We start from the raw sequence: 24,306 nt of genomic DNA on the forward strand, positions 1-24,306 counted from the left end.
AAGCAAGCGTGCCTAAGGAGCAGCATCCGTGGCTGGGAAACGTGCCCCCCCAGCCCACTGTGCTTATCATCAACATACTCATAGCTCAGGAAATGTCCAGAAAGTTCTGTCTAGAGTAAACAAAAGCTGGGCCCACATCTTCCAATATCAGGGACGCTAAAAGCCAGGACAAGGAAAGAACGCTGGTCCCACTGCCCCCAGGGATGGAGGAAAGGCAAGGTCTTTGGTACAGGATGTGCAAGCAGCCTGCAGACCCAGGACAGAGGCCTGGGCTGTGCTGGGGGCCGGGGTGCATCAAAGCCAGCGGCAGGAGGCAGCACTGGGTCAGAGGGAGAGCCCAGGCTATGGTGCTGGGCAGCTGGGCTAGGTGCTGCCCATCCTCCTCCACACGGTAGCCAGAGCAATCCCTTTAGGTGTAAGGCACATCACATGCGGCTCCTCACCTCACTGCAAGTAAAAGCTCAGGTCATGATCTGCTCCCTCCAATTCTCCCCCCAACCCTACCCACTCTGTTCCAGATGTTCTGGCCCCCTTCATCCCACGACAGCCCTCCAGGCTGTGGTACTCTCTGTGGAACACCCTTCCCTTGCTTCCTTCCTGCTCAAAAATCCCCCGTCCGAAGCCTCCCCTGACTACTCCGTCTAAAATAGCATCCTCTATCCCCTCACCACGTTTTATTTTTTTCTTATGATTTGCCACTCCCTGGTGTTATATTTTGTATCTGTTTTACTACTGACCTTCCCTAATAGAATGGAAGCCCCATGAGGACCAGGGCTCTGTGCAGTTCACTGCTGTATCTCCAGCCCCTGGGACAGTGTCAGGCACAGAGTAAAGTCAATAAATATTTTTTGGATGAATGAGCAGATGACTGATTGCATTCTGACTCCACAATTTTCTAGCAAACACCCATCTCTTAGGGTTACTGTTTCCATTAAATAAAATAACATAGAAGAGTGAACGCAGCTGACACGGAACAGGTGCTCCATCGATGACAACCTGAATCACTGTAATTATCAGCCAGAGTCTCAGGCTGTCACCTGTTCACTGTGAGGCCTGGGGCAAGCTGATACTCTCTTGGAGTCTCTGTCCAGTGTGGAAGCAGGGGTGCCCACCTCCCATGCAGGGATGCCCACCTCCCACGCAGAGTTGTCTGATGGATACCCAGGCAGTGCACCTACTGAAGCCCCCAGCAGGGGTTCCGACAATGGTAGGCACTCTCCAAGTGGCAGCCGTCGCCATCCTGGAGAGGCTGAGATATGGACACAGGCTCAACCACTTTCTTATTCTGTGATCTTGGAGAAGTGGCGTAATGTTATTGAGACTCAGCCTCCTCATCTATAAAATGGGGGTAATAAAGGCATCCTGAGAACACCATGAGATGTGCAGCTAAAGAGCTTCACAAAACTCTACAGAAGTGTGCTGTGATGGACAGAAGGATGAGCCACAGACATGCGGGACAGGGCCCAGGGATGAAGGGATAAGGCTTCATGACGCAGAGAGCGAGGGCAAGACCAAGAGCTGTGCTCGGAAGAAGTGGAATGCCAACTCCAGCCAGGAACCTGCAGAGAAGGCACTCCTATCCCTCCCCACTGCCTCTGCCCCCACCTCTCCTTAGGGTCTCATGGGGACCTCTCCTGACCAGCCCTGGCGGTGGGGGGAGTTTTCAAGGGAGGCAGGTGACAGCCACAGGACCCCAGCAGCAGAGGTGCCTTCTGCCTCAGGCTACCTCCTGCCCCACCAGGAATATATGGTTTGCCCCACGAAGACACTTAGGTTGGAGGCCATGGGGAGGGGAAAAAACAGAAACAGTACCCCACTCTAAGCCTGACTGCTCACACAGCCCAAATCTCAGGGCAGAGGACTCATTAACCTTCAATCTGCCTCAAGCCCGAGACTAACCTGGCCTCTCCCTGACATCCTGGGACAGGCCCTGGGAAATAAGACCTTGAAGGATGGGTTCTTGGAAGGTAACATCACCAGATTCCTCAAGCTCCAGCCCATGGGAGTTTGAGGACAGACACACCAGGTCCCAAACGGATCTAGATCCTCCCACCATATTCCCTTGTTCAACCTGTGCCTGGCAAAACACTGACGTGGAAGACACAAGTGACTCAATTAATCCCTAGACTGCAAGCTCTGAGAGGCATGATTTCTTGTCTGTTTTATTCTTTGATGAATTTCCAGTACCTAGAAGAGTGCATGGCGCTTAGGAAGTGCCTAAGAAATATTTATTGAATGGATAAATCCATCAATAAATGAGCAAATGAAGCAATGAATCAATGAATTACTAGAAGTGAAGTTCCCTGAGGGCTGGGATTTTCTTCCATGTTCTTTGATAAATCCCCAGGGTCTAGAATCGAGCCTTGGCACAAGAGGTATGAGTAAATGCATATGAACAAATGACTGAAGAGGCCACTGAACCAATGACCCATTAGAATGGAATCGCCCTGAAAGCAAGGATTTCCATCGGTTCTAAGGCTGCCTTCTCAGCGCCTGGTGCATAGTAATGTTGAATTCAAAGAATGAATGAATGAATGTGCAAGGCCCTAGCTCTCAGTGCAAAGACCACAGACCAACCAGAAAGCATAAGACACAGAGGCCACCCGGCCCCCGCCCTGCCACCAGCCACCACTCGCCTCATGGTTTTTTAAATAATTTGTCTGTTGTTTTTAATTGTTGAGGCAGTAATACTTGGTTCATGAAACTGCAATATACAGAGAGGTGAAATAAATAGCTTATATATATATATAATATATATAATATAGCTGGTTTTAAAATATTCCCTTATCATTGGTGTACTAGGCCACGTGAGTCACGGAAGGTCGATAGCAGCATCCTCCAGAACTGCGAGCAAGGCAGGGTCACCATGATTGGACGAGGCGTCTGTCGTCGGGAGGTCGAGGCGCGGAGAATTCCCAGGGGCACGCCTTCCCTGCGCGGTGTCTCGGGGCAGCTTGCAGCGGACAATAAATAAATGACTGCAAACCAGAGAGCGATTTTTGTTGGAGTTTGGGGCAGGGATAGAGGATTGGGAAAGTTAGGGGGAGTTTGTTGGTGGGCGGAGTACTACTTTCTCTTTGTTTTTCTTTTTTTTTTTTTTTTTTTTTTCCTTTCAGAACCTTTGGGAAAAAGGACTTTGGTTTCTCGAAGTGTTGGTTTCCTCATTCAAGTCCTCCTCTGGGGACGAGTTTAGAGTTGTCTGTTCCTAGAGAGACAAGCACCTGTGGGTTGACTACAGTCCCTTTGCGTGAGTCTTTTGTCATCGGGGGTTTCAAGTCAACAATAAAATCCTTATCACCCCTCCCCCCAAGAGTTTTGGTTCAGTTTTTGTCTTCTTTTAAACACAATGTACAAAAATAGAGCTTCTTCCTTATTTTTCATGTAAAAATATTCCTCTGATGCAGTTCTCTGGGAGGGTGAGTGTGGCCAGGGCGACCTGAGGGGCCGCGGCGGAGTGGCCTAGGCGGGGTGTGTGGGCCGGATCCGACGGGACCTCTTGGTCACCGTCGTGTACTTGAAGGGCTTCTGAAGCTCCGGCTGCCCCTTGGGGTAGCGCTTCATGAAATGCACGTCCTGCTGGTTCTCCCGGGTCTTGGGGCCCTTCCGCGGCCGCCCCTTCTTGGTGAAGCCCACGTACCAGCCGGAGTACTTAGCCGACATCAGGGCCGTGTAGTTGTTCTCCAGAACCTTCTCGATGAACACACACTCCTTGCTGGTGCCATCGGGCTGCAGGGGAGAGAGGGGGAGTGTTCAAGAAAATAATGACTCAGTGATGCTTGCTAAAGCACAGTGAGGAAGGTTTTATTCAGGACCATTGCGATTGTTGTAGGGACAGCTGTAATGAGGTTTTGCAGTGGGGGAGAGAGATTGAGCTAAACTCTGAATACAGCACAGGCAGGTGGGGGTTTATAGCCAAGGAGCAGAGTGGAAAATGACTAAGAGGAAACATCAAGGGTGTGGGGGATTCTGGCTAAAGCCACCTAACAGAGATTTTGCTGAGGACAGGCCAGGGTGACCAGACATCACCTGGGGGATGGAGGAGGATGAGGACCCTGATCATATATCAAGAGTGGGGGGTTCTTACTAACCTGACTTAGCAGGGCTCTTGCTAAAACTGGATTTTACAAAGAAGTGCACAGATGGGGCATAACAGAAGGTTCAGGAGCCTGACTCTAGTTTGGCCAAGCGGAGACTCTTTGTTAGGAGGAAAGAAAGGGGACAGCAGGTACAAGGGGCATGCGCAGGAGGCTGTGGCTGGGGCAGCACAGGAGAGAGAGGCTTCACTTCCTGGATCTGTGGAGTAAACTTTTGTTACCGGCCCCTGCATCTTTCCCCCACCCTCCAATTAGGTAACAGACTCCCAACGTCATTCAGAAATCTATTCCTTCCCCACTCTCCACCCTCATAGCCCAGGGGCTCCACCTCATCCCTACCAGAGCAAGACATTCAGACAATATTTTCCCTTTGGCCTCAGTGATTGGCTCACAGGTGAGCAAGTGACCCAAGCCATCCAATCAGAGTGTTCCTTGAGACCTTTTCTAGGCAACCCCAAACATAGGTGGATTTAAACTGGAGGAGTTTGCAAGGCTGAAGCAGAGGCAGCCACTTTATCACCATGAGGGGAGATCCTGTCTGACAGTGAAGCCAGCATAGATGAAGCAAAGCCAAGGAGGAGAGAAGGAGAGAAACTACGTCTTGGTCACATCATTTGGGCTCTAGATCCAGCCATATCTGAAGCTCAAGTCACCTCACGGTTATGTGGGCCAATAATGGCTCGTTTCCTTTAAAACAGGTGATACTGTGTTCTATCGCTTACAACAGAAATGAGTCCTGATAGATTTGCATAAAACCTGACATTAAATCAGCTACTCAGCTGTAACTCAACTCCACTGTGATCTAGTTAAATATAAATTACATGTCATGTGGGATGTGGTGCATTTTAATACTTGGTATGAAGTAAGGTGGGGGCCTCCAAAAATAAGAGATTTTGCATGGCCAAACTCCAAACTGTGCCGTCGGTTGTGGGATCTCAGGCTCCTGGGCCGACGTGTGAACTCCCTTGGGAGCCTGAATATGCTGGGCAAGGAGCACTAGATTTGGAGTCAGAAAACAAATGACCTCTAACACTTCTCCTGTGTAACCTCAGGCCAGTCAGTCCCACTCTGTAAACCTCAAATTCCTCACCTACCTAATGGGAACAATGACTTCTGCATCATAGAGACACTGTGGGAGTGATGTTTATAAATGAATCTGACACACAGTAGGAGCTTGCTAGATTATTCCTGAACGGCAGCTGTTCCCGATAGGGCTGGCGTGCCTCCCTTGGATCTGGTCTGGACAGGGGGTGGTGAGGAGGCAGGGTGTTAGTCTCCTCTCTGAGACAGCCGAATTGCTCGATGGGGAAGAGTGGGAAACACACAAAGTTGGAAGGCCTGAATTAGCAGCACTCGAGTTTCCAAGTAACATCTCCAAATTTAGGCCGGGCCCACTCCTCGTTACGGACGGATGCCCAGCCAAGCTGGAAGCCCAGCGGTCTGGCTGTGTGTGGAGACTGAGGTGCGAGTTCCAGCCTTTTGTTTGAAGTGGAAAACAGGCTGGAGCTTCCAGGAACGTTCACCTTTGAGCGGAGGGCAAGCTTGGGCCCTCCAGACAAAGTGCTGAACTTTGCAGAAAGGGACAGGCAGGGTAAGAAAACACTCTCTGGAAGATGAGATCTTTCGAGGAGGCTGCAGAACAGGCATGGGCAGACCTGGGACACACATGTGGGACCCAGAGGACAGTATGGGTGGCGTGAGCAGCGAAGGTCTACTGTAAGGAAAGCCAGGGTAAGTGTGCAAGGCAGGTGGAGAGGAGTGGTCCCTGGGCTCTGGGTACCCCATGGAAAATTCTGGAAGCTGCGTGTCCAACCTGAATCCAGGTTCTTTGCCGGGTCTTAACCAAACAGTCGGAGCAAACAGAACAAAGGCTACACCATGATGCTCCCCCATCCCAGAATACCTGCCACTGCCTGGAAAATGGCTTTCATCCCTCCAGGCTCAGCTCAAAAACTGCCTCCTCTGGGAAGCCTTCCAGGACTGCCCTTTATCTCCCTGGACAATTCTTCTTCCTCATTCAAGACTCCAAGTATCAAGCCTTACTGGGCTCACATACTCCATCTTCTGAACCCCATTCCTCCTCCCCATGCCCCAACAGAGAAATTCCATATCTGCCTGCCTCCGCATTAGCCCAAGTGCCTGCTGAGGTCAGGGCTGCTTCTCAGTTCTCTTGTTGCTGAGCACAGGCCTTAGCTCAAGACAGGGGTGCCCCGAGCATTTGGGGTTGAATGCATTTTCATCAGGATGGAAACGGTGGGAAGACACATTAAAGCGGTTTCCTCCTGAAGAAAATAGACTCTCCCTCCTGGATCTGTTATAAATGTCCCAGAGACAATCATAAGCTATGAGAGTTCCCTCCTGAGACACACTGATTAGGGAGACAAAGCAAGCTGAGCCCTAGAAATTGTCTAGCCCACTTGGACTCCCTACTCATTCATTAACCATTTATTGATTGCCAACTACAGACCAAACATTGCTACTTCCATTACTGCATTTCACCCTCTTCTTCGACTCTGCTTGGTAGAAGAAAGCAGAGCTCAGAAGCAAATCGGCTTGCCTGAGGTCATGGAGCTTGTAAGTGGCAGAGCTGGGATTTGAACTTGCCCTAGCCACTGCAGCTCACTTCCCCTCTGCCCAGTTCCAGAGAGGTCCGCAAGGGAAAAAGGTGAGGAGGAGCAGGTGCTGCCCATCAAAACATCTCACGTCCCTCAGGCCCACATAGCCACCACTGGCACGAAGCAAGGTTTTGGATGTACAAGGAGCTACCCAGTGCCAGGCACACGGGCTCAATGCACGTCTGGGTTTACTTAAAAGGGTTGAAGAGCTGAGCTTTGGGCTGAAATTCACGAATCTTGGGAACCAGCCCTGGGGCTATGATGATCACAAGTTCCCCTCCATGACCTCAGGCAAAAATGGATAAGAAGCTAACAGCAGGCTACACCCCGGCTTGACACTTGCTCTGCTCCTGGCTACCTCTATGACCCTGCTCACCACAGCAGAGATTCCAAAAACAAAAACACCTGTGCTTGGGCCCGACCCCCGGAAAGTCTGACTTAATTGGTTCAGGCAAGGCAGAAGCATCAGTATGTAGAGAGTAAGTGAATATTCCATCCCAGAACCCTGATGATGTAGCAGAATTTGATCTCTTTCCTACTACCACCTCCAACCTCTTGCTTCCCAAACTGGAGCCCTAGTCCTTCTATTTGATCTGTGAAGATGGAATCCTGATGACCTCATCTGGTCCCTAGATCCAGTCTTACCTGAAACTAGAATTACCCCCTGGACTGTTGGTTTTTGTTGTTGTTGTTGTTGTTTGCTATATAAGCCCCATATTCCCTTTTTGCTTAAGGCATTTTAGGTTAAGTTTCAGCCATTTGCAACCAAAGCCATCTTAACAAAGATGTGCTGGTGGGCAGAGCGCTCCCCTGCCCTGAAAAGGTCTGTGGCTCTATGTTGCCCCAAAAAGGACTCATCAGTGATCACAACAGGTGGCGGCAGATGAGAAAAATACAATCTGGGTTGCATCTCCAGAGATGGGAAAAAAAATGCCCAGCACATCATGGTAGACACTCAACAACTGTTTACAAAATGAAAGGAAGCACCACCTCCTGGGCCAGGTGACATGGGTTCCAGAGGGGTAGCCAGGAGAAGGGGGGCCATCTGAGCATGCAGGGGCTGGGGACAGAGCTTTGGCATCTGATTGGTACAATGCAGCAGAAAGAGTAACTCCAGCAAGGGCCTGCAACCTCTGGAAAGCTCTGTCAAGGGCTCGATGCAGGTACCCTTGCTGTGGCCAGAGATGTGCAGGGTTGGCACACAGATGGCCCAAGGAAGCTGCCCCATTGAGCCACTCCAAAGGAGTCGGCACTGGAGCTGAGACCAGGCGTTCCCACACGTGAAGAAGTGACCTCGTGACCTGGCTCCAAAGGGGAAAGGGACTAACACTTACCAAGTGCCTACCTGCCTACTAAGTGCCCAGATTATCATTCCCATTTTACAGATGAGGACGCTGAGGCTCAGCAAGGCCAGGGCGCTTAGATTCCGTTGGGTTGATGTGGATAATTCAGGCTGTAGCTTAAGAGTCAATCCACAGACAGCAGGAACCATGTTTCTATTTCTTTGGTGCCCCCGGAGCCCTTTGGCCAGGTACACAGAACTCAAATGAACGGATGCAGAATCGGCCCTCAGGGAGCTCCCAGTGTGACAGAGGATGCAGGCACAAAGACAAACAGTGACAACCCAGGTCAGCAGACAGGCAACAGAGGGCTGTGTGAGGGACTGTGGGGCTCCGGGGTGGGTGGGCTGACAGAGGGGTCAGCGAATGACCAGCCAGGACTCAGGGCAAGTGGACAGAGGGAAGGGCAGTCCTGGCAGAGGGCACAGCATGGACAGTGCCCGAAGGCCCCGTCCATGGAACAGCGGTGCTCAGTGCCACGCATCTGGAGCATAAGGAATCCATGTGCCCGGGGAGGCTCCTCAGGGCCTTTGGTGTCCCATAGCAAGGTGGGAGGACCCATGAATGGGTTTGGAGCTGGGTGGGGGTGGAGGGCAGGTCATGTGCTGCCCTCCAATGCTGTATGTGCTGTAGAAAGCCGAAGGTGGGCAGCAGGGAAAGGCCTGGAGGTGCAGAAGCCACACACCAGGCGGCTGGGGCAACGATTTCCGGGATGGTAGGAGGCCAGAACAGAGGCGGTGGCAGGGGTTAGGACAGGAGGGGACTCCCAGGACCTGAGGCCCGACTGGGCAGGGAGGCTGTAGCGAAGACCGCAGCCCAGGAGCCAGATTCCCGCCTCGGGGGCCAGAGAGCGAGGGGGCGCTGGGCGGGGCAGAGGTCAAGCCTGGACAGGTGGATTTGGGGGCGTCCTCGAGTCCCCCGGGTGGGCCCAGAAGACAGGAGGCTGGCAAGGGATGGGGGCGGGCATGGAGACCCCGGCGGGAGCAGGGGAGGCGTCGGGGGCCAGGGCCGGGCCTCCCTCCGCTGCGCCAGGGCGCGCCGCGCCAGCTGAACCGTCACCAATATTAATGACGGGAGAGAGGGCGAGGGGGCAGGAAATCGGAGCCGGCTCCTGTGGAAGCGGTGACTCAGCGGCTAGCCCGCGGGCGGGAGGCGGCCGGCGGCGGGGTGGGGGGGGCGGCCCGAGGGGACGGGGCTGCTCTTTTGACCCCCGCGCGGCCCTCCTGGGGTCAAGATGCCGGGAACAGCGCGCAGACGGCGAGGGCGGGCCGCGGCGTGGGCACGGGCACTGGCGGGTGCCGCTGGCCCCTGCTGGGGGAGAAAGAAAAACGAGCCGAAAACTCAAAGCAGGTTGGGCCTGGGAGGCGGCCCAGGCGGGCAGGAGAACAAAGCGCCTGACGCGGGGCTGGGCCGCGCCGCCACAGGAAACGACCGGCCAGGCCAGGGGGACCGGCCAGGCCAGGGGGACCCGGCGCCCGCGCCCCAGTCCGCGGCCCCGGCCCCGACCCCCCTCGCCGGCCGGCCGGCCGGCCTCGCAACGGCGGAAAGTGAATCACTAATTAAAACCACTCCTCGGCATCCCGGAGCTGCGCTCTGCGGATTACTATTATTTTGCTCTTTGAGAAGCCTCAGTTGGTGTGGGCAGTGCGGCTGGAATCTTTTCCTTCCAAACCGGGCTTTGCATCCCGCCGAGCTCTAGTGTGGGACCTGGGACAAGTGCCCGGGCGTGGCCGAGCCTCGGCTTCCTCATCTGTGGAACGGGGATGGTAGCGGTGGCAGCCTCCTGGGATTCATTGGGGGCGTTTCAGTTCAGTGCCAGGCAGAAAGTCAGTGCTCAATTAGCGGAAGCTTTATGACAGTAATTATTAACAAAAGAATGCCACAATGCCCTGGCTGGGATCCCTGGCCTGTTACATCCTCCCCAGCCTCTTGGGTATGGGGGAGAGGGAGAGGGATAAGACTTGGGGGATTCAAAAAATCAAAAACATGGCTTCAGCAAGACTGAAGTCATCTCCCCTATCCCCAACAAGATGGAATGAACCACAAATAATCAGCCAGGGCATTGCCCCCAAGCACAAGCCCATCCCCTTGGAATCCAGGCCTACCCTCCACCCCACTCCACCTGTCCAGGCAAAACCCCCTCAACCCTGGTTATACAAGCTGCATATGGGAGTCAGTCCCTGCAGAGAGAAGGGGACAGAGAACCTGACCCTACCATAGAGCTCCTGTGGATAACACCTTCCATTCCAACACCCAGAGGAAACAGTTCATCACTTTTGCAAACAAGTGCACCCAGGAAACTAACAGGGGTGCTGAGAAGCAGCATCATTGGAGACTCAGATCCCCACACACGTGGGTCTCCCCAACCCGAGGGTCCCCCAAACCTGCACCCCCACCCCTGCCCCCGCCCTAATTTGTTACATGCAGCTCTCTTGCCAGTTTCAAAGTAATAAAATCTTCCTGAAATGCTAGAACCATGAGGCCCAGCGCTGACAAGGCGGCCAGGTTCCAGAGGCCACTGCTGCAGGACGGTAAGCCCCTGGCGATTGTTAAAACGATCGCTGAAGCCACAGCCCTTGGCCTGCTGGTTCCTTGCTCCCAGACGTCAGGGACACATAGCCGGGGTGCCCCAGAGTCCCTCAGGGATTCTCCCACTACCAAGCAAGCCAGAGCTCCACACCCAGCAGGAGAGACCAGGGCCCTGTGTGCCCCATAAGTCACAGCCATGGATACCTCAGCCTGGTGAGCTCAAGTGCCCGGGGAAGAGAAGTGGGGGATGGGGTGGGGTGAAAGGAAGAGATTACAGTCTCTCTCTCTCTCTCTCCTGTCTCTCTCTCTCTCCTGTCTCTCTCTCTCTCTCACACCACACACACACACACACACACACACACACACACACGGCCTGTTTTCCATTTGGGACTGACAGTGCCCTGGACACATTGTTCCAGCTCCCAGAGCTGCCAGAGGGGAACCCCAAGTTCCCAGGAATACCAAACCATCACTCACCTTCCCCACGAGCTTGCCTTTGCGGTTCATGCACAGGTAGAATTCCGTCTCCTTGCCCTTGATCCGGACTTGACTACCGAAGGTGTCTGTCTCCACTAGGAGCTGGGCTTCGAAAGGCAGAAGGAGAACAAGACACATTTTATTACCAGGGGCAATGGCTTGCTCTAAAGGCTCAGTGACATGGTCCCTGGTCCTATCTTTGGTCCCTCACTCCGCCAAAATCAGGCATGGGGAGGCCTAACAAGTCCCACAGGACAGATGCCTAAATAACTACAGAGAAGTCAGAGAAGTAGCAGTCCCTGGTCCCTCAGGCAGGGAGATGGAAGCTGCCTATCACCTGTTCCCTTCCCTCCAGGCTCTCTTGGCTCCACTTGGGATCCAGATGGCTCCAGCCAGAAGGGAGTTCTGCCCCCTGTGGCTAAACACCAGTGTGCCCTTCTCCCCATCGTCACCCACCTTCCCTAGCCCCTCAACGCTACTCCACCAAACAGCAAAAAGAGCCGTGCAAAAAAACCATTTCCCAAAGCAGGACAGACAGCCATACAAAAAGGCCATTCTCCCAAGTAGGACAGGTGGCCATGCAAATAACCCCATCCCCCAAACCCAAAGCAAGACAGACAATCATAAAAATAACCCCATTCCCCAAATCAGGACAGATGCCATACAAATAACCACAGAGAAGTAGCTAAGGGGACAGATAGACACAGATGCAGGCACGTGCACGCACACCTCCCCTGCCTTTCAGGACATCAAGCTATTTCCTACAAAAGTTAGGTCTGTGGCCCCTTCCTGCAGGACAAACATCTGGAGCCCCTGCTACTGTCCCCTGGCACCTTTACCCTGGCTATTCATAGCAGGAAGGGCACAGGGAGTGAGGTGCGAGCTCCCTGGGAAAGGGTATGCAGGATATTCCACTGCCCTCCATGGAGGCCACCAAAGCTGAAGGGTAACTAACTCCCAGGAGCCCAGAAATCCCAATCAGGACCAGATCCCCCCTGGAATCCCCCAGGGTGGGAGACCCCATGCTACACCATCCATGCTCCACAAAGCCTCCCTCAGGATGAGGGGTCCAGAGCTGATCCCCCGAAGCCCTGCCTGAACAAGGACATCAAGCAGGCAAAGAGTGACTGTCCCTTGATTACGTGTGCTGTGTCCAAATCTTTTCCTCTCACTCCAGCAGCCCACATTTTTCTCCCCAGTAGGCTGCTGTGTGACTTTGGGTAGGCCACGTGCCCTCTCTTAGCTCTCTCTCCTCTCTGGTCTTAAACCCCTGTGCCTGACTCCCCAATACCAACTGCTTTCTCTGCCTGTGACCACCCCACTCCCAATTCGTTGTGCTCTTTTCCCTGACCCCTTGCTTCCTAGCCCCTGCCCCTCCCTCACCCACAAAAGTTTAATTTCAGTGACAAGGGACTTGCTTCTCCATAACAAAAATCATAGCCCCAAATTCCTGAGTACAGTATCCTTGGAGCCACAAAGAGTATACCTCAGTGCCCCTAAAATACACTAGGTATGATTTTAATAAAAAAATTTACAAATATAGACCCTGGTGCCCTGCTGTGAAAATTAAAACCATCTGGAACTTGAGATTTCCAATAATTAATCTAGCCCTCCTTTGACACCACTACTAATTAAAATACGATACCCACCTTTCCAAGAGGGAAAAAAAGAAGAATTTACATAAAATTTAAAGATCTAAAAAGAATTTAGTAACTCTAGAAACAAGGGGAGGCACATTCTTCTCTCCACCTCCCCCCAGCCCTAGTCAACACTGACTCAGGGATATTAACCAACCCTGAGATGGGGGTGGGTGCAAGCCCTTGATCTTCCCTGTTCCCCTTAAGTCAAATTCCCTGTCATTTCCTCTGTGAGCTCCCTCCCCAGGGCCAAACATCACAGCAGCTCTGAAACTTGCTTTCTCCATCTCTTTGTAAAGCTCAGGCCCCACAGCGGGTGAGGAGTTATGGGGGCATCAGGACAATTTCAGGCGCTTCTGATGAGGAGAAAAGATGAGAGCTTTGGGGTGCACAAATCTGGATATGAATCCCTGGCCCCAACTGTATGACCGTGGGCCTCAGTTTCTTCTCCTGTAAAATGGGGGTATAATCTTCAATAGTTATTGTGAGGATTATACAAAATGATGTTGTGAAGAGCTTAGCACTCTCTTCTCAGAGGTCAGGGAGGGAAAACTCAATAAATGCTGTTTAAGTTTCCCACAAACTGCAAAAACCAAACTGTTTTCCCAAAAGAAAAGAAAAACAAAAATATAGTGGAAGGAAATCGGATGTGTCTGCAAGGGTAGAGGAGCTTCCCTCCCCAGGTCTTGAGCTATGACCTGAACTTCCCAGCATCCTTCAGGGCTGCAGGCATCCCACACTGCAAAATGCATCAGAAAATGCCTGGGGCTGGGGCTCACCGGGTCTAGTTTCGTTCTGGCATTGCCATCCTAGGCTTTGTGACCTTGAGGAAGCCATACCCCACTCTAAGCCTCAGTTTCCCTACCTGTGCAAGGGGGAGGGGCTCGACCCTATTCTCTTTCTCCTTGGGATTAGGAAGTGGGGTCTAGCAGAGGGGCAGGGATGGGAGATGCAGGAAGTAGGTAAAGCCACTGAGCTGGGGCCCAGACAACCCCAAGTAGGCCCCAGGGAGAGACTCCCTCTCGGCCCTTCCCAGCACATGCCTGGACCTCTGTCCTCGGAACAGTTCCTGCTATGCTCCCCTTACAGTGCACTGAAGCCATCCATCCCGAGATTGGGTGTCTCTGTCCCCATTTTACAGTGTAGGAAACAGGTTCAGAGCAGCACCCAGTAAACAGGGGCTGACCTCAGGACTGCCTGCCTCTTTCTACTGGGGCCTGGGCTCAGGGGAGAGGCCCCCAGGTCTGGAGGGACAGGCCTCCCAGCACAACCCCCACCCCTCACCAGCCAGGGCCACCGCAGGAAGCCCTGGCCTTTGCCTGAGCTGTCCAAATGGCCTGGGGCAGAGGTTGCACCTCCACCCACCACAAGCCTAGCCACCCCCACCCCAGCATGGGGAGGGTCTGCGCCTGGCCGTCACGCCAGGGGAGCCAGAAGTCTGTTCTCTCCCCGACCGCAGCATGCGATGGAGTGACCTAGACTCCACTCAGCACATGACATCATGAGGAGGGAGCCGGGCCAGAATTATGTAAAGTCTTTGGGGAGTAATAGCAGCAGCAGTTCTCAGAGACAGAGAGAGGGAGGGAGAGAGAAAATGAGACAGAGAGAGACAGGAGAACGAGAAGAGAGAGACACCACCCAGGCCAGATCCTCAGCGTCAAGCATCCATTCCCATGACCCAAGCCCCCAAGATGCTGCTCTCAAGAGCTGGAAACCTCATCCCGGCTGAGGCACAGCTCCATTCGCGGGGCCTGCACCAGGCCAGGCAGAGGAGTTGATGACATTATCTCACCCTGCTCATTGGACTTCCTCACTGCCCCGGCCAGGCCACTGTCCCCTCCAGCCTGCACAACTCAACAGCCCCCTCCCCTTGCCACTCTCACCCCAATCCATCTCTCCTCCACACCACAGCCAGAGGAATCCTTTAAAAATATAAATTTGTCAGGTGCTATGGCTCATGCCTGTAATCCTAGCACTTTGGGAGGCCGAGGCAGGTGGATCACCTGAGGTCAGGAGTTCCACACCAGCCTGGCCAATGTGATGAAACCCCATCTCTACTTTAAAAAATACAAAAATTAGCCAGGCATGGTGGCGCACACCTGTAGTCCCAGCTACTCGGGAGGCTGAGGCAGGAGAATCACTTGAACCCGGGAGGCAGAGGTTGCAGTGAGCCGAGATCATGCCACTGCACTCCAGCCTGGGCGACAGAGTGAGACTCCATCTCGAAACATAAAATAAAAAATATATAAATTTAATTGTGTCCCTTCTCTGCTAAAGACCTCCTAGGGATCCCCAACCCACATAAAAGAACATGTAAACTCTTCACTGGGACCCGCAAAGGGCACACAGCCTGGCCCCTGTGGACCAGCCCTGCCTCCCTTCCTTGCCTCTCCCCTCTAGCACGCCAAGTATGCTCCTGCCACAGGGCTTTTGCAAATGTTGTTCCTCTGCCTGGAGGCTGCTTTGCCCAGAGCTTCCAGAGTGGCTCCTCATCTCCTAGGTTGTGGCGCAAATATTGCCCCTCAGAGGGGCCTTCACAGACCATGATGTCTAACGCTGGCAGCACCCTCCCCAGTCCAGCCCTACCCCATTCCCCTGCTCCATTTTCCTGAGAGTTCTTCTCTGAAACTCTTATTTTTATTGCTGGTCTCCACCCAGCAGAAAGTAAGCTCCACGAGGACAAGAAGCTATCTGTCTTATCACCACTCTGACTTCCAGCGCCTATCCCACGCCTGGCTCAGAGTGAGTGACCAGTAAGCCAGTTTTAATAAGCTCATCAACAGCCTCGTGGTGTGGGGATGACTAACACCATTCATTGGCTAATGACAACGAAATTCAGGGAGGTGAAGTGGCTTGCCTGAGTCACATGGCTGGGAAGAGCAGGGTAAGGTCTGAGTCCAGTGTCTGATTCCACGGGCAATGCCCTTCACCACTGTGCACCTTCCTGGTGCGACTCTCAGTGCCACTTGCAAGAACCATGGGCTCCCACCCACCCATTCCCCAGCCTCAGTGACACAGCGAAAAACCTTTTCCCTCTCTGGGCCAGATCTAGGTAACCTCTGAGGCCTCTTTCAGTTCTGCCCCTCTGGAAAGTATCAGTAACTGACATTTCTTTAGAGCTTATGATGTGCTGGGCATTGTCCTAACTACCTTACATGCATTATCTCATTTAATTCTTACCACCATCCCAGGTGGTTAGAACTATTATTATCCCCAATTTACGGGTGAGAAACCCAAGTCCCACAGTCACACAGTGATGCAGCTGAGATCCAAGCCCAGGCAGTCTGACCCAGAAGTCTTGGGCTTTGCCCGTCTACCCAACCCCTCACTTCTCAGAGGCCCCAGTCCCTTTCCTGGGGAGCGAGTGAGTGAACAGCGAAGGAGGCAGGGGAGGTCTTCTCTTTGGCCCCATTTTCTTTGGGCAGAAGTTAGTGGATGGGGATGTCCACCTTCCCTCAGCTCCACTTCCAAATGACTTTGAGGAAGGAGGGAGTCCCCAGGGTCACCCTGAGAAAGATACCTTTGATATTGGGAGATGAGGAAACCCTTAGGACTACCCAGGGCTGGGCTGCGACCACAGCCAGAGAGAGGCAAGGAAGGTTTCAGATCTGATGAAGAGGAGAAAAGGCTGCATGAAACAAAAGGAGGAATACAAAATGGGAAGCTCCAGGCCGCAGCTGCCCCGGAAGGAAGGCCCCACAGAGCCTCTTTCCCCAGGGCTCCGCACAGAGCAGGAGCCCAGAGGCCACACAGGGCTGGGGCCAAGGAGAGTGGCAGAAAGAAAAAGGGCTCAAAGGATCTGCTCCCTTCTCCAGCATCCAGAGAGGAGAGCAGCAAAGGGGGAAAGAGTGCACGAAGGGAGCTGGAGAGAAAACTCTTTCTACAAAAAACTCATGTTGTCTCTCCCCACTTTAATGCCTGCAGCAAAAATGACTAAAGAATGATGATAACAGGCCGGGCGCGGTGGCTCACGCCTGTAATCCCAGCACTTTGGGAGGCTGAGGCGGGTGGATCACGAAGTCAGGAGATCGAGACCATCCTGGCTAACACAGTGAAACCCCGTCTCTGCTAAAAAAAAAAAAAAAAAAAAAAAAAGAATGATGATAACAGTGAACACTTATCTGAGCATATACCATGTGTCAAGCAATGTTAAGATGTTAAGAGTGTGAATGGGGGGCCAGGCACTCATGCCTGTAACCCCAGCACTTTGGGAGGCCAAGGTGGGCACATCACCTGAGGTCAGGAGTTCGAGACCAGCCTGACCAACATGATGAAACCCTGTCTGTAATAAAAATAAAAAAATTAGCTGGGCATGGTGGCATGTGCCTGTAATCCCAGCTACTTGGGAGGCTAAGGTGGAGAATCACTTGAATCTTGGAGGCGGAGGCTGCAATGAGCCGAGATTGCACCACTGCACTCCAGCCTGAGCTATAGGGCGAGACTCCATTTAAAAAAAAAAAAAAAAAAAAAGAGTATGAATGTGGAATATCTCATTTGATCATCACAACAGCCCTATGAGATAAGAACTATTATGCCATTTTACAGATGAAGAAACTAAATCAGTGTTAAGTTAACAGAGCAGTTAAATTGCTTGACCAGAGTCTCACAGTAGGACCAGGATTTGAACACAGGCAGAGCAAGGCCAGAGCCAGTTTGAAACAGATGGAGATTCAGACTGAGGTATGCAGGCAGAGAGGGGACAGACATTACACAGCCTGGTGATGACAGAAAAGGGAAGTGGCATTGAATGATTGATTGGTTGACTAATCCCAGTGTGCTTCCCCAGCTGGGTTTCCCAGAGAGTGATCTGGGGCCTCGCTGTGAAGACTTTGGGTGGGAAACAGCAGGAAAAGACTCAGAGAGGCAGCCAGAGGCCTGGAGAGAGACACAGCACAGATACAGAGTTGAATCCCACAGACGCAGGGGACAAGACCCAAAGAGACGGAACCCAAGAGAACACAGCTGGAGGGTGGGTTTGTTTTCCCCAAGCCTGGGGTAAAGTCCCCAAGACCCGCAAGAGCAGCAAGGGAGCTGGGAGCCAGGGAGGGACTGGGCCCCCGGTCTGGGGCCCTGCGAGGGCTGGACGGTAGCTGGCCAGCTGCAAAGATCCCAGTGCTGACAGACCTGCTGGCTGCTCTCCAGGCATCTTCCCCCAGTGAAGAACCATCCTCACTACAGACAGCACTGAGAGGTCACACCGAGTCAGCCCTCCCTCCTTCCCCACCGAAGGCGGACCAGATCTTGAGAGAGGGAGAGAGAGGCGGGGATGGAGGAGTTGTCACTGTAACACACACACCCATGCACATACACACACTCTGCTGTATACGGTCTTTTCTCAAAGGTGCCCACAGTTCCCTTTCTCCATAGGGACACACCAGAAAGTCGGGGGGAAAAATCAATAGGGTTCATCGGGAGCTCTGTTTAACCCTAGCTGTAGCTCTAGCGTACCCATGTCAGTCAAGGGGTTGGTGAGGCGTGGGTGGTCACTCCTCCCTGGGGACAGAAGTTGTGGGACATGAGCTCAGAGGGGCAGGGGTTTAGGTGGAGATAGGAAGTTCCATTCCCAGCTGGGAGACCTCCGGGCGGAAGCTGGGTCTGACGATCACCCTATCCCCACTGCACAGTGCAAGGCTGGCCGGATAGAAAGGAAGGGTGGTGGGAAAGGAGGGAAGAAGCACTGATTTGCCAAGTACCTACTATGCACTGAGATCTCTGCCAAACAGAAGGAAGCCTCTTTGCCTCAATGTGCCAGGGGAAAGGACACCTGCCACACACCCCGACACACGCAGGGCATCACTCATACATCCACTTGCTCAAGCATATACTGACAGCGTCTTCGTGGTTGGCCCTGTGTACCGGAGATGCAGCAGTGAGCAAAACAGACAAAACCTCCACCCTCCAGGAGTTCAAACTCTAACACAGGAGACAGATAGTGGGTAACTAAATATATAACAGAAGGTCGCATAGTGACAAGTGCTAGGAAGGGGGGACAGAGCTGGGGACTCTCTGATAAGGGGACAATCGTACAGAAGCCTGAGTGGGTGAGAGAGTGGGCCATGGGGATATCTGGGAAAAGAGCATTCTCAGGACAGCAAATGCAAAGGCCCGCAGACGGACAGTGCTTGGGTGTTCACGGGATGCCCAGAAGGCTGCTGTGGCTACAGCCATGTAAGCAAGGAGCAGAGGCAGAGCCTGAGGCCACAGCAGGATCAGAAGCCAGGCACACCAGGCCTGCAGGCTGATTCAAGGACATGGGTTTTACTCTAAGTGAGATGAGCACCTCTGAGCTGCGGAGGCCCACGCTCACACTTTGGGATGCGTGTGGAAAATGGGCCATGGGGGCTCAACTCTGAGACCAGGGGTCCCTGCTACGTCAGCCACTCAACCAGCCCAAAGGACCTCTGGCAACTACCAGAATGAGGGAAATGGGGATGAGAAGACTCCCTCCCAGCCCCACCACCAACTCAGCAATAGCCCTGAAGCCCCCTGACCTTCCTCCCTGTGTGAGCCACTGACGGCAGCCCCCAGTTACACTTTGAGTTGCCCCATACATATTTTATGCATCCTTCTGGCCACATTTAAAGGGGCCCTGCTCTCTGCCAGGCCTTGTGCTGGACATGGAGACATGGCAAAGAGCAAGACAAGGTCACTCCCTCCAAGGAGCTCACACCCTCACAGGGGCACCAGCCACGTCAACAGATGGTTCCACCGCAGCAGGACCCTTGTTGGGATAAGGGCAAGCACAGGAGCTCTGGTGCTCTGTACCCAGCCTGGGGGCTCAGAGAAGCATCTGCACTGGGGCGCGCTGACTCCCTGTAAAGCTGGAATCACAGACTCGCCCCATGCCTGAGCTGGAGGCAGCTGCAGAGTACCAGCTGCACACCCTTTACCCCACCCACATTACAGGTGGGAAAACCGAGGCTCAGGGAGAGAACGAGTGGGCTCACGGTCACGTGGAAAGTTCATAGCCTAGGTTCTTCCTACTCAAAGTCAGCCTCTAGTAAGGAACAGGGGGCCCTAGACCGAAGGCTCCTTGATGGCTGGGACGAGGCATCTCACTCACCACAGCAGCCCCCCTCCCCTGGTGCTTGGGCTTGGTAATTTATGTTGAATGAATAAGGGACTGAGGGGAGACACACGCAATCAGGGGAGCCAAGGGCCCTCCTCCCTCATTGGGGCAGAGACCTTGCTGCTGGGAATCATGGGTGGACGCCTCTTCTACCTGCATCTAACCTGCCAGGTCCCACTGACAGCAGACAGGAGTCCCGCTTCTTCCCTCAGGTCCTTTCTAGAAGCCTCTGGAGCCAGTACCTGATGGCAGTTCCTCACCTGAGCCCACGATGGCACCACCCCCCCCCACACCCATAGTAAGGAGGTCAAGTGGTGATTATTAATACTGGTTTAATGATCATATAATCTTTGGGCATAAGATTCTCTCATTTCAATTTCCCTGTTTGTAAAAGAGGAAACAGGATCAGAAAGGCTAACTCAGATCCACGGTCTCCCACTCGAAAGTGCTGGAGCCGAGATTCAAATCCCATTAGATTCCCGAGCTGACAAGCTCAATCCTCCAAATACCATCTCCCTGGCTAGCAGGGCCGCTCTAGCTGGCCTGCCCAGGGTTATTCTGGGCACTGTCAGTCTGGAGGCTGGCCCACTGCAAAATGGGGTTTTTTAATTATTTTTTTTTCTCAAACAGAGAAATCTTTTTTCAAATAAAATCAGGCAGGAATATCCAATCATAAGGTTTCATAAACTTTAAAAGCAGAGTTGCCCCGGAAACCCCCCGATGCTGGAGTCTCCCTGCACGTGGGCTCAGCTGGCCCCCTCCTTCTGAGGAGCTGGTGCCTCCCCCTCTTGTCACATCCCAGGCTTAGGGACATCTACCTCCAGGGCAGGTGCACGAGGCCTTCTCCTCCCCGCTTGGCAGATAAAGAAGCTAAGCCCAGACATGGAGGCTCTTCCCCAGCTCTGCAGGATGCTCAGTGGCAGAGCTGCAGCTGGAACTCAGTGTCCTGCTTCCTGTTCCAGTGCTGTTCTTTGACATGGCAACTGCCTGCAGGACAGAGTGTCCAGCACCAACAGCAAGAAGAGGGGAGGCTGATATTATCCCAGGTGGGCAGGGTGCCCCTCCCCCACAACCTCGCACCTGCCAGGTATTCAACTACCTAAGCCTCCAGCCTTCTGGCCATCTGTGCTCTCCCTCCAGAACCCAAGGCAAGGCTAAGAAAGTCCCTTATTCCTGGAGCGGCCCATTCTCAGAGCCCTTAAAGGTTTTCGGCACTGGGAGAGCTTTAGGGGACCACAGGGAGACCCTCTTGCAGAATACCAAGCTGCGGAAGCCCCACTGACATCCAAGCAGATTTCACTAAGGGACCACCCACTACTGTGCAGCAGGCCAAGAGCCCTGGACGGGCACCCAGCCCCTCATGCCCGCCCACAGAGCCAGCACCTCAGGATTCTGGCCTTTACAGAGGCAAATCTGAGGTTCTGAGTGTCTGTGGGGATTCCAGATTCCAGGTGTTTACAGGGATGTATCCGTGGTATTTGCTGAGACTCCGAGACTGCATGTTATAAAATCATACGATTCTGACAAAGCATGTGGTACATCTCAGATTGCATCATTCTCAGTGGGAGCAGGTTCCTGAACTGTCCTGGGCATTCTGGCCACCCCTCACCCTGAGACAAGGCAGGCCCCTAATGCAGATCGGCAGAGCAGGCCCACCCTCCTGCCCTGGCTTGGCCACATAAATCACCCTCCCAATAATATTTGTATTGATTATCTAGATTGGAAGCCTCAATTGGCTCCATTGTCTCACTTCCTCTCCCAGGGCTCACAGATGGGGTCCCTTGGCCTCATCTGCATTTCTAATGTGGCATTTAAATGGAGCAGCAGCAGCCAGCAAGGCCCTGCACTGCCCTGGGTGTTGGGGGGTTCGGAGGAGTACAGAAACATATTCCTTGAGAGAGGATCATAAAATCTTAGAAAGCATGGTGCTGGCAGAGAAGCCAAGAAGGCCTAGTCTCCAGGTACTGGAAGTGCTGCCCACTGGCCCTGCCCAGGCACTTGTCAGATGCAGCAGCTCAGGCCCCGCCCCTAAGACCCACTGAACCAACATGGGCATTTGGACAGGATCCCTCTGTGGTCACACCCATGTTACACTTAAGAAGCATGGCCAGGCACAGCCATGCTCACGCCTGTAATCCCAGGACTTTGGGAGGCCAAGGCGGGTGGATCACCTGAGGTTAAGAGTTCAAGACCACCCTGGCCAATATGGCGAAACCCTGTCTCTACTAAAAATACAAAAATTAGCCAGGCGTGGTGGCGGGCGCCTGTAATCCCAGCTTCTAGGGAGGCTGAGGCAGGAGAATCGCTTGAACCCAGGAGGCAGAGGTTGCAGTGAGCCGAGATCATGCCACTGCACTCCAGCCTGGGCAACACAGCAAGACTCTGTCTCAAAAAAAAAAAAAAAAAAAGAAAAAGAAGAAGAAGCACTGCGTTAGCCCAACCATTGTGCAGAGGAAAAACCAAGGCCCAGAGACGGCAAAGTGCTTGTCTGAGGTCACACAGCAGGAAAGATTCCCTGAGTTCCCAGTTCAGACAGAGGGAACGAGAGGGCGAGTGGCTTCTGGGGCGAGGGGCTGGCCATTTCCGGGCTCCCCTCCCTCTCGAGCTCCCGCCTCCTGTCTCAGGGTGTGGACAGATGGTTCAGACCAGAGTCTGACCCCCCTGTACTCTCCCAGCCTGGAGGGGCCAATGAGAGCTCCGGGGACTCCCCAGAAGGGCACCTCCTCCCGCCACGGCCAGCCAGCTGCCCCTTCTGGCAGCCACTGGACAGCAGATCCGAGGGAAAACCACCACCTGGGTCAGCCCAGCACAGCCAGGCGTCTGTGGAGGGGGGCACGAGGGATGGGAGGCCCCATAGAGGCGGCCAGCAGAGGGCCTGGGAGAGGTGGGGAGGAGGGAAGCTGTGGTCCGAAGGAGGGAGGCAGAGCTGGTGGGGAGGGGGACAGAGAGGTGGACAGAAACAAAACGGGGAAGGGGGAAGAGCCGGGAAAGGAAGAAGGGGAAAGAGAGTGGGAGGGGAACAGAGGCGGTAAAGAGTGATGCCGGGGAGAAGGGAGGCAGCTGGCCCGGAGGTGCACAAGCCCAGCGTGGCCCAGCCCTGCCCAGCCTGGCCTGGCCTGGCCCAGCCCCCAGTGACGGTGCAGCTGCCACGCTTGGGCCCTACCATGAGGTCAGTCCTGCCCCGGGGCTGAGGGAAAATAAATGGTGTCCAAGATAAAAGGTCCAAGAAATTATTTGTCTTGTTGTCACGTCCTGACTGCAACGGGCAGGGCTGGCAGGCAGGTGGGGCATCGTCCCAAAAACGCTCAGGCTGGCAGGTTTGGCCCCACACACAGGACCACGGCCCCAGATCCCCAGGCCCAAGGCTGGGGCCTGGGCCATCTCCCAGAACCTGGGCCTGAGACGGCAGGAATGGGTGGGGGCAGGTGCTTTCCCGGTGAGTGGCAAGCACCAGGAGGCCTTGCAGCAGTCTCCGCTTTTCCTGCCTGGCAATTTTAAATAAATAATCTGCATGGTATTTGCTCAGTGTCTGTCTAGGCCAGAGGCCCTCCAAGCTCTGGGAAGGTGGAGTGCTGCCTCTTTCGCTAGCTGCTGAACACCTTTGTGGACCAGGGGCTTGAGATGTCTCACTCCTCCCAGCCATTGCAGAAGCAGCGTAGGCAGGGGAGCGGGGAGAGTTCCCAAGTACTCCAGGATGGGTGGGCAGTTCCAGGGTCAAGGGCAGGTCAACAGGACCATGGCCCAAGGTGTTAATGAGTGCCACGTATCACAGGTGCACAGGTTCAAGCTCAAAGCGCCCATATGCACACGTGCACATAACACACACACTAGGCCGATTTCCACCACCAGCAGCTTCCAAAAAGCATCACCTCGAGGCTCCTGCCCCTTGAAGTGGCTGAACCTGGGGCTGTTGAGTGGTGGCATGGGAACAGCCACCTGCTTTAGGCCATCCCAGGCAAGCCACCGATACCACAGCAAATGCCACTTATGGGGCATTTACCAGCCAAATAACTTTTCATTCACATCTTCAGTTAGTACTCCTGACAATGCTCTCAAGGATTCACTATTGCATCCCCATTTTATAGATCAGGAAACAGACCCGGAAAGGGTCAGTGCCAGGTCCAAGATCACACAGCCAGGAGCAGCAGAGCTGGCATTTGAACCTGAGGTCTCTGAGGCCAGGAAGGACATGTACACGGGTACACGGGGTAGGAGGAGAGGGTTGGCACATACCATACTTGTCCCCATCCTCGCCGCGGGCACTGATCCTGCGGCCCAGGACCTGGATGTGTTTCCCACTGGTCCGGCTGTAGAGCTGGTACAGCCGCAGCTGCTTACGGCTCACATCGTCCCGAGCCCGCGTCTGGTTCTCCACGTGGATGCGGAAGTCCACGTTCTCCTCGGCAACCAGCACCTGAGCAGGGAAGGGGACACAATGAGCCACCCCGGATGTCCTAGGCCCACTGCATGCGGGAGCCAGCCACATCCACCACAAAGACCAACGGCTTCTCTACACTGGCTCTGAGCCAGGCCATGGCACACACT

The 24,306-nt window shown here is 53.8% G+C and overlaps 1 protein-coding gene across 1 annotated transcript in view; it reads right to left on the reverse strand.

Annotated features, from left to right (window-relative positions):
* Positions 1 to 2,640: 2,640 nt before the first annotated feature.
* Positions 2,641 to 24,306, reverse strand: part of FGF18 (fibroblast growth factor 18) — a 38,048-nt gene continuing 16,382 nt past the window's right edge. Inside the window, exons 3-5 of the mRNA XM_030822370.1 lie at positions 23,995 to 24,175; positions 11,056 to 11,162; positions 2,641 to 3,726 (exon numbers count right to left, since the gene is read on the reverse strand). Coding sequence (XP_030678230.1) covers positions 3,460 to 3,726; positions 11,056 to 11,162; positions 23,995 to 24,175 — 555 coding nt within the window. The 3' untranslated portion in view covers positions 2,641 to 3,459. The remainder of the gene's footprint in view (positions 3,727 to 11,055; positions 11,163 to 23,994; positions 24,176 to 24,306) is intronic.

Source organism: Nomascus leucogenys, chromosome 2 (assembly GCF_006542625.1).
Source record: "Nomascus leucogenys isolate Asia chromosome 2, Asia_NLE_v1, whole genome shotgun sequence".
Classification (NCBI taxonomy): Eukaryota; Metazoa; Chordata; class Mammalia; order Primates; family Hylobatidae; genus Nomascus; species Nomascus leucogenys.